We start from the raw sequence: 16490 nt of genomic DNA, 5'->3' as shown, positions 1-16490 counted from the left end.
AAAAAAAAATCAAATTAGCTGCAAGACTAAAAAAAATCACAGGGAAAAAGCCATGAGTTCCGTGCTTTGGTTTCTCCTCCTCTGGAATTCTGCTGCTCTCCTTGGTATTGAAACCGCACTCCTTGGTAGGTGAACTTGGTCTCAGCTGGATTTCTTGTTGATCTTCTGGGGGAGGGGCCTGTTGTAGTGATTCTCAAGTGTCTTTGCCCCAGGCGGAATTACACCGCCCTTAGCAGGGGCTGGGGTGAGTAATCCGCTCGGGTTTGCTTTCAGGAGCTTTTGTTCCCTGAGCGCTTTCCGTAGAGTTCCGGAGGACGGGAATACAAATGGCGGCCTCCTGGTCTCCTGCCCGGAGGAGCCGAGAGCCCGGGGCCCCACTCCTCAGTGCACCCTCAGAGAACAGCGCCCAGTTACTCCCGTCTGCCTGACCTCCGGCCGCAGGCGGAGCTCACCGAGCCTGCGACCGGTTCAAGGTCACCCCGAGCTGCGAGCTTACTAGCTTACTGTCGGCTCTGTCTCTGTAGCCGGCTTTCCCGTTCCAATACCCGCAAGCTCTGTGACACTCAGACACCCCCGATCCTTCTGTGACCCTGCGGGACCTGAGGCCACGCTGACCCCGCGTGGGCTTCGCCCCGGTTTAGCCTCTGGAGCAATGTCCCTCAGCGGAACAGACTTTTAAAAGTCCTGATTTTGTGCGCGGTTGCTCCGCCGCTTGCCGGGAGCCGGCCCCTCCCCCCGGGGTCTATCTTCCCGTCGCTTTGGATTCACTTCTCCGCCGGTCCTACCTTTCAGAAAGTGGTTGTTTTTCTGTTTCCAGAATTGCTGTTCTTCTTGTCTTCTATCTGCCGATGCTTTTTCAGGTGTTTGCAATCTTTAGATAAGCTATCTAGCTGATCTCCAGCTAGCTGAAGTAGTCTCAGCCTGCTACTTCTCTGCCATCTTGACTCCGCCCCCAAGAAGTTGTTTTCTTTGAACACTAATAATCTCACTTGTTTACAATTACAACTACAAACGGAAATTCTAATGTTTTATTTTTTCTACCCTAATAGGTCATCTTGCATACAACTTGGACTTGATGATCGCCTCTAGAGTGATCACCATAGGCAAATAGCATAATTCTTTTTTACTGTCAAGAGTTACACTACTAATTTCAACCAACGTCCATGCTAATGATTATGACTACTATAGAGAAGAAAAAATAATTTTCCATTTACTCTCATGGATTCTTGACTAAGAGATTCCTGTAATAAAGGGGAGATTAGCAGGAGAAAAAAATAATCTGTATGTTTATACAGAAGCACCCAAAATATAGGAGACTGGAAATGCAGACAGATAATTGAGGCTTATTCTCATCCTTAGCTAAAGAAAGGGACAGGGGTATGGGACTTCAGACCAAGACCATTCAAAGGGGAGAAGGCAACTAATGGGAAAGTGAGAAGGGGGAATGCTTGGTAAGCAAAGGTTGCCCTCTGAAACAGAAAGTTTCTCCAATAAACAAATGATCTCTGGTATTAGCTCTCTTCATGGTACAGGCCTCCCTTCTAACATAAATGTCCCTTATAAAAGGGTAACTTATACTGTTTTCAGAGCTCCTCCTATGTCTGCTTTTTCTCAAAATAATCAGGTCAAAATAATCCCTATGACAAAGGGGTAGCACATGATGCTATCTTTCATTAGCTGCAAGAGAAGTAGAATAAAAGCGTAGAAATACAATGCAAATCCATCCATCAGTTTGAAAAAGTAACTCCTCACACATTAGTGCTGATAATTAGTAGAAACATTTTTCTTAATTGTTTATGTAATAGAATCAGTAATTTCACGTATATTTTGATTTTCTTTTGACTCATTCATTTGTTTATTCAGTAAGGTACTGATTATTATCTTTACCATTCAAATCACTTAGCTAGTACTTCTTGTTTCATGTGAGTAGGTAGGATTTTTCCCATTTTATACAGAAGGAGACAAATATTAAGGGTCCAAGTAAGTTTCTAAGGATCACGCAGAGAGTAAATATCACTGGCAGGCATCAAAGCAGGTATGTATGACTCCAAATCACATTCTCTTACCTCCTACAGCCTTGAAAACCCTCCGTGTGAATGGCATTGGCATAAGTATGGAGGATAAGAGTTAATAAGACATAATTCCTTCCCTGAAGAATCTTACGTTTTAAATAAGGAGACATATATGTAAATTAAAAAAAAGGGTTATGGGATTATGAAAGTTTTAATATCATTATACACAAATCATAAAACGAAAAGAATTTGGTGATCCACTTTCCCTTTTGACGGCAAAGCTTCCAAACAGAGGTATCACTTTAACTGTGTCTGAAAATGTGTCCATTATTCAGATAATGAGAGTCGAGGTGGTTACAGTAGTGGAGGTAAGGAAGTAAACTGAGGGCAAATGCAAAAAATGTACAGAGGTGTTGGGAAGCATCATTTTGGAGAATTATATATACTGTCAACAATATATTAACCTGTTAACTAGGATAAGAGAAAATGGAAGGAGGATACAGGTAGAACATAGTTCAAGCACAATTAAACACTTCTGTGATACAGGATGAATATTTAATATAAATGTATGCAATTAAAATGTTCCAATAGTCTGCTCTGTTATTTGAGTCTCCTCCTGCTCTGTCTCCACTCCCTGTTTTTAATGAAAACTATCTTAGGTAACATCAATTTAATTGAATAAACTCTACTTTTTTAAATTTTCTAAACACCCAAGCAAGCAGTTATTTGGAGCTCCTTTGTCTTTGTCAGCTAATTCCTCCCTCTCACTGTCATTCTCTCCATCATTGCAGGAATACTAGTTCACTGGCAACACAGTGAAGCCATCAACTTGGAAATTAAATTACCTGCCATTCTCAAGTTTTTCTCCCTATAACCTCAGACTGCCCCCTCAGCTCTCGATGAGGCAATGCTCTCAATATAACAATGAATGGAGAGTTTAGGGCCATGACTGTCAGTTCAAGGTCACAAAGGCTTCAACACAGAATTCTGGGCCATATTCTGCAGTGCTCTCCATCCAGCCTTCACTGTCCTTCTCCAAATTCTCTTTTTAAGAAAAAACAAAAAACAAAAAACAAAAACAAAAAAAAAACAAGTATTAGCAAAGCAAAGAGACATCTAGTTCCATTACAGCCATAAGGATCAGAATTTTTACACAGGTTTCAGACAAACGATAGAGAGCTGCTCCTGCACAGAGGAGCAGCTAACAGACTGCTGCTGTAAGCAAACATATCCACCTCTGCTTGTCCAGGTGGAGGGGCGTTTCTGATTTGCAGTAGATACAATGTAAAAATGTAATGGTTCCTATATAATTGGAAATGAGAGACTCTTCTTGATTTGTAGGTATTTCTCATATTCACAGTAGTTTTAATTATTTTTCTTTACAAATAAACTGCCTTTTGATGATTTCTATACATGTTTCTGCTGAAGCGTGGTTAATCTATCCTGGAATAACTGAAGTTGATTACAATTCAGTATTCCTGGAACATGGAGCACTGGGGCAGTGATAGATCTGGTGATGGAAAATTCACCAGGCATCAAATCATGATGGCCTTTGTGCTCTGCTTAGAGGGTTGGCAGGGGAAAGCCATTGGAGAGTTTCAAGCATCAGGAGTGATATGCTTAGATTTGCATTTTGGAAAGATCACGCTAGTGTTTCCTTAGCAATGAGAGAATGACAGGTGCTGAGCCCTTGAGCTCAGCAGTTGCATTGGAAATGGAGAGGAAATAAAACATTCCTGAGATAATAAGGGTGAAGAATTAAGCGGGTTTACTTAGACTGGCTGACACTTGGGTAAGACCATGGAGGAGTGAGGGTCCAAGAGATGACTGCCTGGTTTGTACTCTGATGACTAGATAGGGGTCCAGATGATTCTGTTTTATTCTTTAATTTGAGAACCACTAATGTAGATTATCACTTAATCTCTGTATTTATTTATAGTATCCAGACACTCTGTTGTGTATTATTTTCAGGGTCCCCAGTCATCCTCTCCTCTCCAGAAGGTATTTCTCTAACTCTTTGACCAGGCTTAGAGAGCATCACTCTCTTGGCTGTGTACATACGGTTCTAATGCCTTCAGAGACAGACGAAACCAATCATCTTTCTTTCAATGGCATCTCACTCCCTGTCTTTGGAGGCCTGATGGTTCCCAGTTGCTCACCCATTCTGAAGTTCTAGAGAACAGAGTAGCTTGCATCTGGTGTCCTCCCTTTACTGATGGAGATTTTCTCTTTATCTGTAGAGTCAGTCACCAATTACAATCTGCTTTTAATCTACTACAATTTTTATAGCCTCGGTCTTTTTTTCCATTATAAAGACTTCCTTGTCTTTATAGGCTTATATCTTTTTCATTGTTTTCTTATAAATTTGGGGGTTTCAGAAGAGAGTAAAGATAATAGAATTGCCAGATAAAATACATAATATCCAGTTAAACTTGAATTTCATGTAAGTGAATATTTTTTGTAGAGGTATTTTTCAGGACATACTTATACAAAAATTAATTGTCCTTTATCTTTAACTCAGATGGAACTGGACATAATGTTGTATTTTATATTTTAAATATAAAAGGCTAGTTTTTGAAGGAATAAATTTTTAAATATGGATCTCAGTAGTTCTGGTATAGTTCCATAAAGTACATATTCTGAATATTTAAAAAATAAACTATCAATTTTTATAATACATTTTAAGAAGTCAGGTTTTATTAAAACTTTAAAACTTCATAATTATAATTTTAAAATGTAATAACTGCGTGGCTCAGTGGGTTAAGCGCCTGCCTTCGGCTCAGGTCATGATCTCCAGGTCCTGGGATCGAGCCCTGCATTGGGCTTCTCCCTCTCTCTCTGCCTGCCTCTCAAAAACAAACAAACAAACAAACAAATAAATAAATAAAATGTAATAACTAAAATATATATTTCAACTGTTTTTAATTTGGGGCCAAACTTTAATTTACATTTGTCAAGTAATTTTGCATTGCTAGGTGTAGTGTTATTAGGTCTAGTGAGTATATCATTTTATGATCAGTGCTATGTAGTGGCAAGAGCACTGAAATTCGGTGGATACCAACTGAGAGTTCCCGCCATGCTTCTGCTGTGTGACCTTGGAGAAGGTCAACTTCTGAACTTCTGTTTGCTCATCTTTAACAACAGGAGGTGTATTAACACATCACTTCTCATTTATGATGATTAAATGAGACAGCCGTATTTGCTTATGATCAGAGCTTAGCAAAGGCCCTGAAACTTAGCACACTTGGGTACGATTATTTCCCTTGTCTCTCCTCTCCTCCTTTCTCTCTCTTTCTCTTGAATGAAGATTTTTAGAGACTTTATTGCAGAATCAACTTATATTTGTTATTTATGTTAATTCTTATATTACATAAGTTCCTTTAATGCATCTATTAGTAAATGTATTCATTTCCTAAGGGCATATAACAAAGTCTTAAAGACGGGGTGGCTTAACAGAAATTTCCTTTCTCATTATTCTTAAGTTTGAAGTCTTTAGATTAACATGTCAGCATGCTTAATATCTTCTGAGGACTGTCTCTATGACTTAAAGATGGATGTCTTCTCCTCCCTGAGTCTTCTCTGTGTATGGATATCTCTGTCCTAATTTCTCTCTCTTTCTCCCTCTCTCTTTGTCTCTCCTTTTTGGATACTGATATAATTAACATACAGTATTATATTAGTCAACTTAATTACCTCTTTAAATTCCCTATTTCTTAAAAACAGTTATATTCTGAAGTCCTGGAAGTGAATACTTCAATATATGAATTTTGGGAGACACAATTTAATCCATAATGGTGGAGTAGAGATATTCATAATAACTGACATCAAGTTAAGCAAGCAGTGTTTGCATTTTGGTACTTTCTGAAGTTTCTAGTAGATTCAAATCAATAACAATGTGAGAAAGAAAAAGTGAGAGAAATACATGTGATTCTAAGTACATAGTAAAAACCAAAGTCCTTTGTGTGAGAGAGATCCTTGAAAAGTATATTTAAAAAGTGATATTTTAAAAAAGATAATATCAACAAGGAATGGAAGAGACAGCTTTATTTAAATGTTTTCTGAGTTATGACTTGTTATAGGAGACATTTTTAGGGATATTTATTTCCATAATCATTTTGCATGTATTTAGGAAACTTCTACATCATGCAAGGCACTGTGGAGAATATAAAGATGTACAAGACAGGATCCTTGTTCTCAAGAGTTTTCATCTCCGGATAAAGAGTCAAAATTAGTCCAAGTGAAAAAAAGGGAAAAGCAATAATTAAATATAAAACCATGTGATTCTATCTGTAGACAGTTTAGCATCAGTGAGAAGGAAGAGTCAATGTGGGATATCCTAGTCTGAAATACTTCCCTCAGGGTGAGGTTCTACTTGGGCAGTGAAGGGTGACGATAGTGGAATTATGGGCAGATGAAAATGGGGAAAAACAGACATAAGTAAAAAATGAAACTGTGCCTATTTTCTTCACAGCACTAATAGAAGTTTTTAGTTATTTTATTTCTTAATTTTTTTAAATTATGGTAAGAATACTTAACCTGAGGTCCATCCTCCTCACAGATTTTTAAGTGTTCAGTACAATACTATTAACTATTGGCACAATGTTGTACAGCAGATCTCTAGAATTTTCACCTTTTATGTAACTGAAACTTTATACTTGTTGAAGGGCAACTCCCCATTTCCTTCTCTCCCCATCCCCTGACAGCACCATTCTGTTCTGTTTGTGAGTTTGATTAGCTTAAATGCCTCAAATAAGTGGAATCATGAGGTATTTGTCCTTCTATGACCGGCTAATTTTATGTAGTGTGATGTCCTCAAGGTTCATCCATGTTGCTGTATATGGCAAAATCTTTTTTCTTTTTAAAGATTTAATTTTGTTAGAGCAGTTTTAGAGCAAAATTAAGAAGAAAATACTGAGATTTCCTATGTACCACCTATATCCTTACATTGATAGCCTCCCCATTATCAACGTTCTCTACCAGAATATTTCCTTTTTTATCAAGGCTGTTATCAAGGCTGAATTGTATGTATATACCACATTTTCTTTAACAATTCATCTTTCAGTAGACATTTAGTTTGTGTCTGTATCTTTGCTCTAATGAATTATGCTGCAATTAACATTGGGGTGTTAATATCTCTTTGATATACTGATGTCAGGTTCTTTGAATATATACTCAGATATGTGGATTGCTAGGTCATGAAATAGTTTTATTTTTAATTTTTTGAGGAACCTCCATACTATTTCTATAGTGGCTCTGCCATTTTATATTTCCTGCAGCAGTGTGTGTGCAAGTGTTCCAGTTTCTCTATAACCTTGCTAGCATTGCTATCTTATTTTTTTTTTTTAAATTATAGCCAACTTCACAAGTGTGAAGTGATATTTCATTATGGTTTTGATTTGCATTTCCTTGATTATCGGTTATGTTGAGCATCTCCTCATATACATGTGGGCCATTTACATGTTTTCTTTAGAAAAATGTTTATTCAAGTCCTTTGCTTATTTTCAATCAATTTATCTATTTATTTTTTGCTGTTGATTTGTAGGAATTAAAGTTGTTTCTTTCCTGTTTATGTATCTTTCTCCATCACCAGAACATAGTGTCTATAAAAGCAGACATTGTCTTTTGTTTTCCTGCTATCTACATAGTACTTTATAAATATAATAAATGCTCAATATTAGTTGAAAAATGAATGAATAAATTAATATTGTGAGGTGGTAGGCATGGATGTAGTATGTCCTAGAGAGAAGATAGAAAGACATCTTAGTAGGTGGAATCAATTCAGATTATGTCATGATTTAAAAACCTGGTAAGGGATTTTAAATTTGAGGCAGTATATAATCAGGAAATTTGAAGAATCTTGAGCAAGAATTAGGATTGATGAATAGTATGTTTGTAGAGGACTGCAACAACCTAGAATAGTTTTTCTGATTTATCTGTGATTCTAGCTTCATTCTGGTCACTACTGAGAAGACTGATATCTGATTGGTCATAGTCTTTCCTGGGCACAAGTTTCTTTGATCATGGTTCTCAAGGATATGGTTTTATCTGTTTTGCCTTTTCTCCCATTTATTTGGCAACTCTCTACTGCCCCATCAGCTGGTTATCCTCAGAGACTTTTTTTATATAGACAAGGCATGGCTTTGTGTTACTCCTAGAAGCTCCTCCTGCCCTGAAACTGTAATCTAGATAAAGTTATATGGCCACCTCTATTGACCAGAAGGCTGCAAAAGACTGTGCTTGGCATTTTGAATGTTGCCTGTGGAAATTATTCTTCTTTAGCAGTGTTGACAGGGAAGACAGTGACTTTGGGGTAAACAGCATAAAGTCTGACATAGATTGACTACCTTCTCATGGATAAGGATAGGCTTTTCTTTTACAAAAAATCTGTGTTTTGTGTGTGTGTGTGTGTGTATGTAGACATAAGTCTCTAACTCCTTAAATACCAAAGAGTAGATTGCTGATCATACAGTAAGAGTATTTTCAATTTTGTAAGAAACCACCAAATATTCTTCCAAAATAGGTGTACCATTTTACATGCTTATCAGCATTGAATGAGAGTTCTTATGGTTCACATTCTCACTGGTGTTGTCAGTGATTTTTAGCCATTTTAATAGGTGTCTAGTTGTATCTAATTGTTATGTTACTTTGCATTTCTCTTATGACATATGACGCAGAGCATCTTTTTCATATGCATATTTTCCATCTGCATATCTTCTATGATGAAGTGTCAATGTCTTTGGCCCATTTTTAAAAATTGGGTGATTCATTTTATTATTGTTGAATTTTATGAGTTCTTTGTATATTTTTGAGAATGGTCCTTTATCAGATGTACATTTGTAAGTATTCTGTCCGTCTGTGGCTTGTCTTCTAAGTACTGATATTTTCTTTTGCAAAGAAATTCTAATTTTAATAAGTCTACTTTATCAATTATTTATTTCATGGGTTATGTCTCTGATGTTGAAACTGAAAAGGCATCATCTAGGTTTCTCCTGTTATCTTTTGAGAGTCTCATAATTTTACACTTTACATTTAGATTCATGTTCCATTTTGAGTTAATTTTTGTGAAGGGTATAAGGTCTGTATCTAGATTCACTCTTTTGTATGTGGACACCCACCCGTTCCAGCACCATTTCTTTAAGAGACTGTCTTTGCTCCATTGCATTGCCTTTGCTCCTTTGCCAAAAACCAGATGACTATATTTATAGGGGTATATTTCTGGACTGTCTATTCTGTTCCATTGATCTGTTTGTCTATTCTTCTACCAGTACCATATTGTCTTACTTACTGTAACTTTTTAGTAATTTCTGAAGTTGGATATTGTCAGTCCTTCAACCCTCTTCTCCATTTCATTCATTTTTGAGAAATATCTGCCAAACACATATATATGAATAGATTGTCTATCAGTTGTTCTTTCAAGTAAAGAACGGTATTCTATGGGGACATCTGAGTGGCTCAGTTGGTTAAGCGGCTGCCTTTGGCTCAGGTCATGATCCTGGGGTCTAGCATCGATTCCCGCACCAGGCTCCCTGCTCAGTGGAAAGCCTGCTTTCTCCCTCTCCCTCTGCCTGCTGCTCCCTCTGCTTGTGCAAGCTTTCTCTCTGTGTGTCAAATAAATAAGTAAAATCTTAAAAAAAAAATGGTAGTCTATGAAAAAAACTAGCTAATTTTCAAAAAGAAAGAAAAGAGGGGGAAAAGACAAGGAAAAGAGAGAGGTAAATCAGGAAACAGACTCTTAACTATAGAGAACAGAGGGTTACTGGAGGGGAGGTATGTGGAAGGATGGGTTAATTGGTGATGAGTTTTAAAGAGGGCCCATGTAGTAATGAGTACTGCGTATTGTATGTAAATGATGAATCATTCAATTCTACACCTGAAACTAATACTGCACTGTATGTTAACTGATTGGAATATAAATAAAAACTTAAAGAGAAAAAAGCTAATTTTTCTTGCAGCTTAAGCAATCTCATAAATACATTTCTTCCAGACAATTATACTTTAGTGTAGTGCAGAATGCTTTATGCACACTTCCCATTTTGCCACACAGAATATTAAAAAGACATGTGCTGAAGGATCAAGATTTAATAAAATTAATGCTTTTACTGTTCAGTTAATGACACCCTTATGTAAAACTGGCTGATTTTTTTTTTTTTTCCTGTAAATGCATAGCAGTGGAGAATCCAGTGATTCCTTGTCAGATTTGTGATGCTGGCTATGTGATGTTTAAGACTAAGAGTCAACTTGTCCTTCCTTTTTTACCATGTTATCTATTTGCCTTTTCCTCTGTATTATGGAAGATTTTCTCAACCATGTATTTTTTAATGTCCTAAGAGTTTGTCTTTCATTGTTCCTTGTTTCAGCATCTTTAATTTTTCTAGAACAAGACATGATTTGAATACCTTTGATAATTTTTTAAGATTTTTTTTAAATTATGGTTATGTGTCTTTATGTCTGTCTAAGTGTTTATTTTTTACTCTACTGGCTTTTTTCATTGAACTGGAGATTCTTGATTTCTCATAATGTCTAACAAAATAGAGCTGGGTGTCTATCATGGGTTTCCTCCTCCTTCATGAAAATAAAAATATTTTTTTTCCATATCTTTTTGGGGAGGGGATTTCTCATTGGGAGCTCTGCATAGAATTGGACACTGTGCTTGCAGATTTTGCTTTTTTGGAGAGCTAGGGGTCAGATTTTGGGTCCCCCAATGCTAAAATGAAGAGAACATTATTCAGGGCATCAAACTTCATATTCCAAACCTCTTTGCTGAGCATTTTTAAAAAGAGCTATGGTTATATATTTAATTGAGACTTCTATCAGTTACTAAACCTCTGTAAACTCAGTGCAAGGGTTTGGGGAGATGGTGATAGTAGGTGATATTACATATAAAAATATCTTCACTTGATTATCCTATTTTTAGCTTTTATTAACACTCCCATTGTATTATTTACAAGCTGAAATCAAGGTCATCCCGAGTTCTATGGAAAGGGATTAAAAATCAGATTTTATTTTATCTTATTTTTATTTTTAATTGGAGTATAATAAAATTGAGTGATGAATGAATGAAAATTGAGAGTGAGAAAAAAATCATGATCCAGGTTGCAACTTAGCCTATTTGCCCATTTTCCCATTTCCACTTATATACCATCTTTTATACATTACTCATATGCCCCAACTCTGTTGTTTATTTTATGAGTTTATACATGGGTTTTTCTGCTTTGTGTTTCTGTATTTCTATCACAGTGACATATTGTAAGAATTGAAAGGGAACACACATGTATCCAGTCTAATTTACTATACGGTACAACTTTTAATAAAGTCTCTACAGTAAAAGTCTTTTTTTTAAAAGATTTTATTTATTTATCTGATAGAGAAAAACACAGTCAAAGAGGGAATACAAGCAGGGAGAGTGGGAGAGGGAGAAGCAAGCTTCCTGCTGAGCAGGGATCCCAATATGGGGCTTGATCCCAGGACCCTGGGATCATGACCTGAGCAGAAGGCAGACGCTTAACAACAGGCACCCCTACAGTAAAAAGTCTTTACTCATTTTCTTCACAGGAAATTTTTCTGGTCTTATGTCAATTCAGGAGTGTAAACCAAAACCTACATGAGTGGGCTACTCACTAATCATATGCACTTAGATTAGTGAGTATATATATAGATATATATCTATATATATCTATGTAAGAGAGAGAAAACTAAACATCTATCAATGAAAGAGGACATTAGAGTTAATTTAATACCATGGGCTCTAAAACTAGGGTTTGTTCTATAATTTGAGGCTCCTATTTATCGTATGACCTAGGGAAAACTATTTAACCTCATTTTGTCTCAGTGTTTTTCGGCAAAATGGTTTAATAATAGTAGTAGTTACCTAATAAAATTGTTGTGAAGATTAAATGAAGTAATCTGTAGTGTTTAGAATTGTGCATTGTACAAAATCAAATTCGGTAAGGGATTATCATTGTTGATGTCTGTATTACTCTCCTTGCAATATCTGAAACTAGGCTTTGGTTCAGTCTAAATATAGTAGAATTTGAATAAGAATAAATGTATGGTGAAAGAAAAGATTATTTTGTTTTGTTCATACAATTAAATAACCTTTAACTTCTAGGTAGAAATTGAGGTGGTCCCAATTGTGAGTAATTAGCTTTTTCAAGAAAAGTCTAAATTGTTCAAAACCTTTATAATTATGAACTTTATTTTGAATTATTGCCTTTCTTAAAATTATTGCCTTTCTAAAAATTTATGTGTTCAGTATGGAGTCTTAGAAAGAACCAAATTATGGAGATAGGAAGACCAAATATATAAATTTGATTAAGATAGTTAATCTCTATGAATCTTAGATGTTTCATCTATAAAATGAGAATGTTAATAGATTCTTTCTAGTTTTGGTATAATAATTTGAAATAAAATAATAATAAATGTATCATTTTCATCAGCATGCTAGCTTCCTTAAGGTCAAGACTCTTTTTTTTTTTTTTTTTTTAAATCTGTGGCACATTGCAGTGTCTCTTCTAAGAGAAATATCCAATACATGCACTCCACAAAAAATATTCAATACATGCACTCAACACACACACTGAGCAGTTTACATTATTAAAATTTTGAAGAGAGGGGCATGAGCCATGCAAAAAAATAAAAGATGTTACTATGAGGAATTCAGTAGTAGGGAGTACTAATTATTAAAAGTTTCCATATTGCAAACTAAGAGTATAGTCTTTTTTTTTTTTATAAGTTTTGCTTGGATATTTGGTTGGATTTTGCTGTTCATTTACAGATATAATACAGTACTACTGTGATCATGTTTAAGTATGTAAATAATATAATCTGAATTCTATATTAATTCGAATATGCTTTTATTTATATGGTGTGTGAAATTTTCTTTTAAGAAAAAGAAAAGTTAAGGCAAGAGCCTCTAATTGGGGAGGAGGGAGGAAAATTTAAACAATAATATATTACTGTGGTTTGTATTTTTAAAAGAGTGAGAGTGATTTCATTGTTTCCCTTAGAAACAGAATTTGGGAATATAACAAAAGAAATCAAAAAGTATTATACTTTAATAGCTGTTTATATTATTTAATAAGATGAATATCTTTTTCATAGAAGAAATCTTTTCACTTTTACAGATAAGAAACTGTGGTGGGCAGACCAAAACTTAGCTCAGCTGGGAACCTGCAGCAAAAGAGATGGAAGAAACCCCACTGTCCTGCGAAATAAGACTTCTGGGGTTGTTCATATGAAAGTGTATGATAAAGAAGCACAGCAAGGCAAGTCACACTGTAATGAATTTGTGCCACTTTTTGAATATATAATGTTCTCTTCTTTTCATATTATTTTCTCAATTCAACAAGTGAAAGGTTTGTATTTTGCTTCTAGTTTAAAAAATATAAATAAATAAGGAGCAAATGCTCCTTATTACTGCAGAAGAAATGCCCTTAACATAAGGTATATAATGAGTTTTCAAAACGTTAGCAAGAGCTCCCAAGGAATCTTAATTTGTCAGGTCTTCAAAGAGGTCTTATCTAGTTCTTGATTTAAAAATGTAAGAATGAGAAAAATAAATCCCAGCCAGAAACAGACAGTGTATAATTAAGCCCCAAAACTGAATGAATGAGGGGACTTCAAATGGACTATGTCAACGTAAGAATTTTGCATCCAAAAGCACTGCATTGTTTGGCTCTAAGCATTTTGCTTTTTTGTTTTTGCTTGTCCAAATGGTGTGCAGTGAAATGGAGTGAGAGAAGGAACAGATGGTTTACATAGGTGGACTTGTCACATTGCCCAAATTGGCAATTACTTTAGAGATGCCAGCCAGGACAGCCCCACACCTGCTAGTCCTTTCTTAGTTTTTGCTTCATGACCCATGACATTAGCAGAACTCTTTTCTTAGAAAAAATATTTTTCTGTATTTTACTTTCTTACTTTAGTCTCTGCTATGGAAATCCTTAGCTTCACATACTTTTCTTCTTAGGAAAAACATTCAAGAAAATGTAAAGGAATTTTCATCTGAAGGATCTGGGCATATAGACCAAAGCAGAGAACAGTAGAGACATAATTAGTGAACCAAGAGGATCACTAATTCTGAAGATAGGTAACAAACATCAATTGACAGAATTTATTGGCAATACCAATTGGGAGCCATACCTGCACATCCAGACATAAAAGGAAGACCAGATTCATGGTTGCCTTCCCTGGACAGAGCATGGGTCAAATTCTAGTATGAAATCATTCCTGAAATTTCATGGAAAAAAAAAAAAAAGAAAGAAAATAATTGCTTTAACAAACAAACAAATAATTAAGTGATTACTGGACTTCTTTCATGGTTTAGAAGACACTAATACCTGTACTTTATGCAAAAATCTGTATTCGCTCTCTGATTTAAAAAAATAACAATAATAATTTTTAAAGTCTTATTTATTTATTTTTTAGAGAGGGAGATGGGGGACAGAGAGAGACAGAGGATCTCACGGCGGCTCCACCCCTAGTGGGGAGCCTACACGAAACCAGATCTCACAACCCTGAGATCATTACCTGACCCAAAATCCAGAGTCTGGGCTTAACAGACTGTGAGCCAACTAGGTGCCCCTCTGACATTTAAAAAATATATATATATAATAATGAACAGGAGCATTTTGACTAGCAAATCTGTAATCAAAATAATTTTTCTGGCATTCGAGCCATAGGGAATAGATTATATCATTGAGAATAAAACATTGGTACTCAATAAATAAAATACCATGACATTTTTTGTGGATTTTAATAGAATATATTTGCAAAGTATAAAAGCTTATAGTACTGTGGTAAACTTTAGTTCATAGTCTGTACTTAATGTGATTATATCTGAAAACGCATTAGAAAATACAACAGAGGGAGAGATATATTGTTTCCAAACAGGACATTGAAAAATTTATTCCTTCTTTTTCAAAATATGAAAAAAGCACATGGTTTGCTTGATATTGTAAATTAATATAATTTATAGTGTTTTCCCAGATACAACACCAAAACGTTTATTGGAGGAAAACTTTCTTGTATTATGTTTGACTCACTTTTTTACTCAAGCTAACAAAATTTTCCTCATCTTGTAAATGTTTAATCCTACAGGTAGATTTGAGTATTTTACATGTTGTGAAAGTATTCCTAACTTGACGAGGACCTGTAATACTTGGGAATTAATTGTATAATATGACTAAGCTTAAAATTCAGTACAAATACTATTTTTACTAAAAGAATGTGCTGATGAAAGCATCTGTATTAGAGAGAATCACATTAACAGAATCATGGCAGGTACCTTAAAAGCTTCATTAGTATGAAATATGAGCAATTTGGAATTATTTAAGGTGTTAACATTACTACCTCTTTGATTTCAAAGTACAATTAGCTACTTCATTTATCACTTTTGATGTAGATCACTAGAGAGCTGAGACTTCTCGTTAGTCAAGTGGACTCTCTACCTCCACTGGGGAATTGGGGCATGAAGTTTGAACATCAGTCTCATTGCAGAATATTAAGCCAAGCTGGTATTTCAAATGTACCAGATAATCACTACCTAAATTACTGTCTTTAAAACCATTCTAATATTTTTTCCTACATCAATTCATTGTTTGTTAGGCAAAGATACTTATTGCAAATAGTGACTCATTTCATCTTTTTTTTTCTTTTTCTCTTCTTCACTAGTAGAGACTAAAAAAGTGATACATGAAATGTATATTGTACAACATAATTGTTAACATAGGCTAATTATATTATTTGTCAAAAATAAGTATGGTATAATATACTGCTATTACTGCAATTATATTTAAAAATGCAGTTCCAGAAGTTCCTTTTCTTATGTATTTAACATATATTTAAATATCACCAAGGTTATAGAACCCTATTTTTCTTTTGTGATTTCATTCTCTTCCTGAATCTATTTTTTTATTGACTTCAATTTCCTCATTTCCCCTTCTTTCCATTTGATGTTTTTCCATGCTCTCTTCTTAAAACATTTCTTCTCAATCTCTTCTCAGCTTTTCAGTTTTCATATAAATCAATATCAAAATGCAAATTTCCATAGCTTGGCATTGCAGTAATATATGTTTATGTGTTTTCTATAAACTATAATATGTATAAGGTCAGTATAGATTATTATAAATCTGAAAATATAACTTTCATTAAAATAATCAGAGATCTGAAATTTTATCTTAGTATATAAGTCAGCTTGAGGAAAGGGAATAAGTCAATTCACCTTCATTAGTTTATATAGGAGATAAAAGTAATAGTTTCACAGGGCAACCCTAGTCCTAGCATGTGGCCTTGTATAGGATGGAGTCTGGCATTGACCGAACTGGTAACTATAGGAAATGAGCAGAGAGTATGGTAGATCTCCAGATGAGAAATCTCCCAAGTTGAGCGTATTTCACACTTCAAAAGTGACAGAACTCACTACAGCTTCAATTGAACAATTAAATCCCATCAGACTATTTTGAATTCAGGAGATGAGAA

At 35.1% G+C, this 16490-nt stretch overlaps 1 protein-coding gene across 1 annotated transcript in view; it reads left to right on the top strand.

Moving 5' to 3' along the window:
* Positions 1-16490, top strand: part of LRP1B (LDL receptor related protein 1B) — a 1620129-nt gene that overhangs the window by 1062153 nt on the left and 541486 nt on the right. Inside the window, exon 33 of the mRNA XM_045066491.1 lies at positions 13136-13280. Within this exon, the coding sequence (XP_044922426.1) occupies positions 13136-13280 (145 nt within the window). The remainder of the gene's footprint in view (positions 1-13135; positions 13281-16490) is intronic.

The sequence above is a fragment of the Mustela putorius genome, unplaced genomic scaffold (assembly GCF_011764305.1).
Source record: "Mustela putorius furo isolate JIRA1106 unplaced genomic scaffold, ASM1176430v1.1 tig00003867_pilon_pilon_pilon, whole genome shotgun sequence".
In the NCBI taxonomy this organism is placed as follows: Eukaryota; Metazoa; Chordata; class Mammalia; order Carnivora; family Mustelidae; genus Mustela; species Mustela putorius.
The sequence above is the reverse complement of the archived record's forward strand: the minus strand, read 5'-3'. Positions and strand labels throughout refer to the sequence as shown.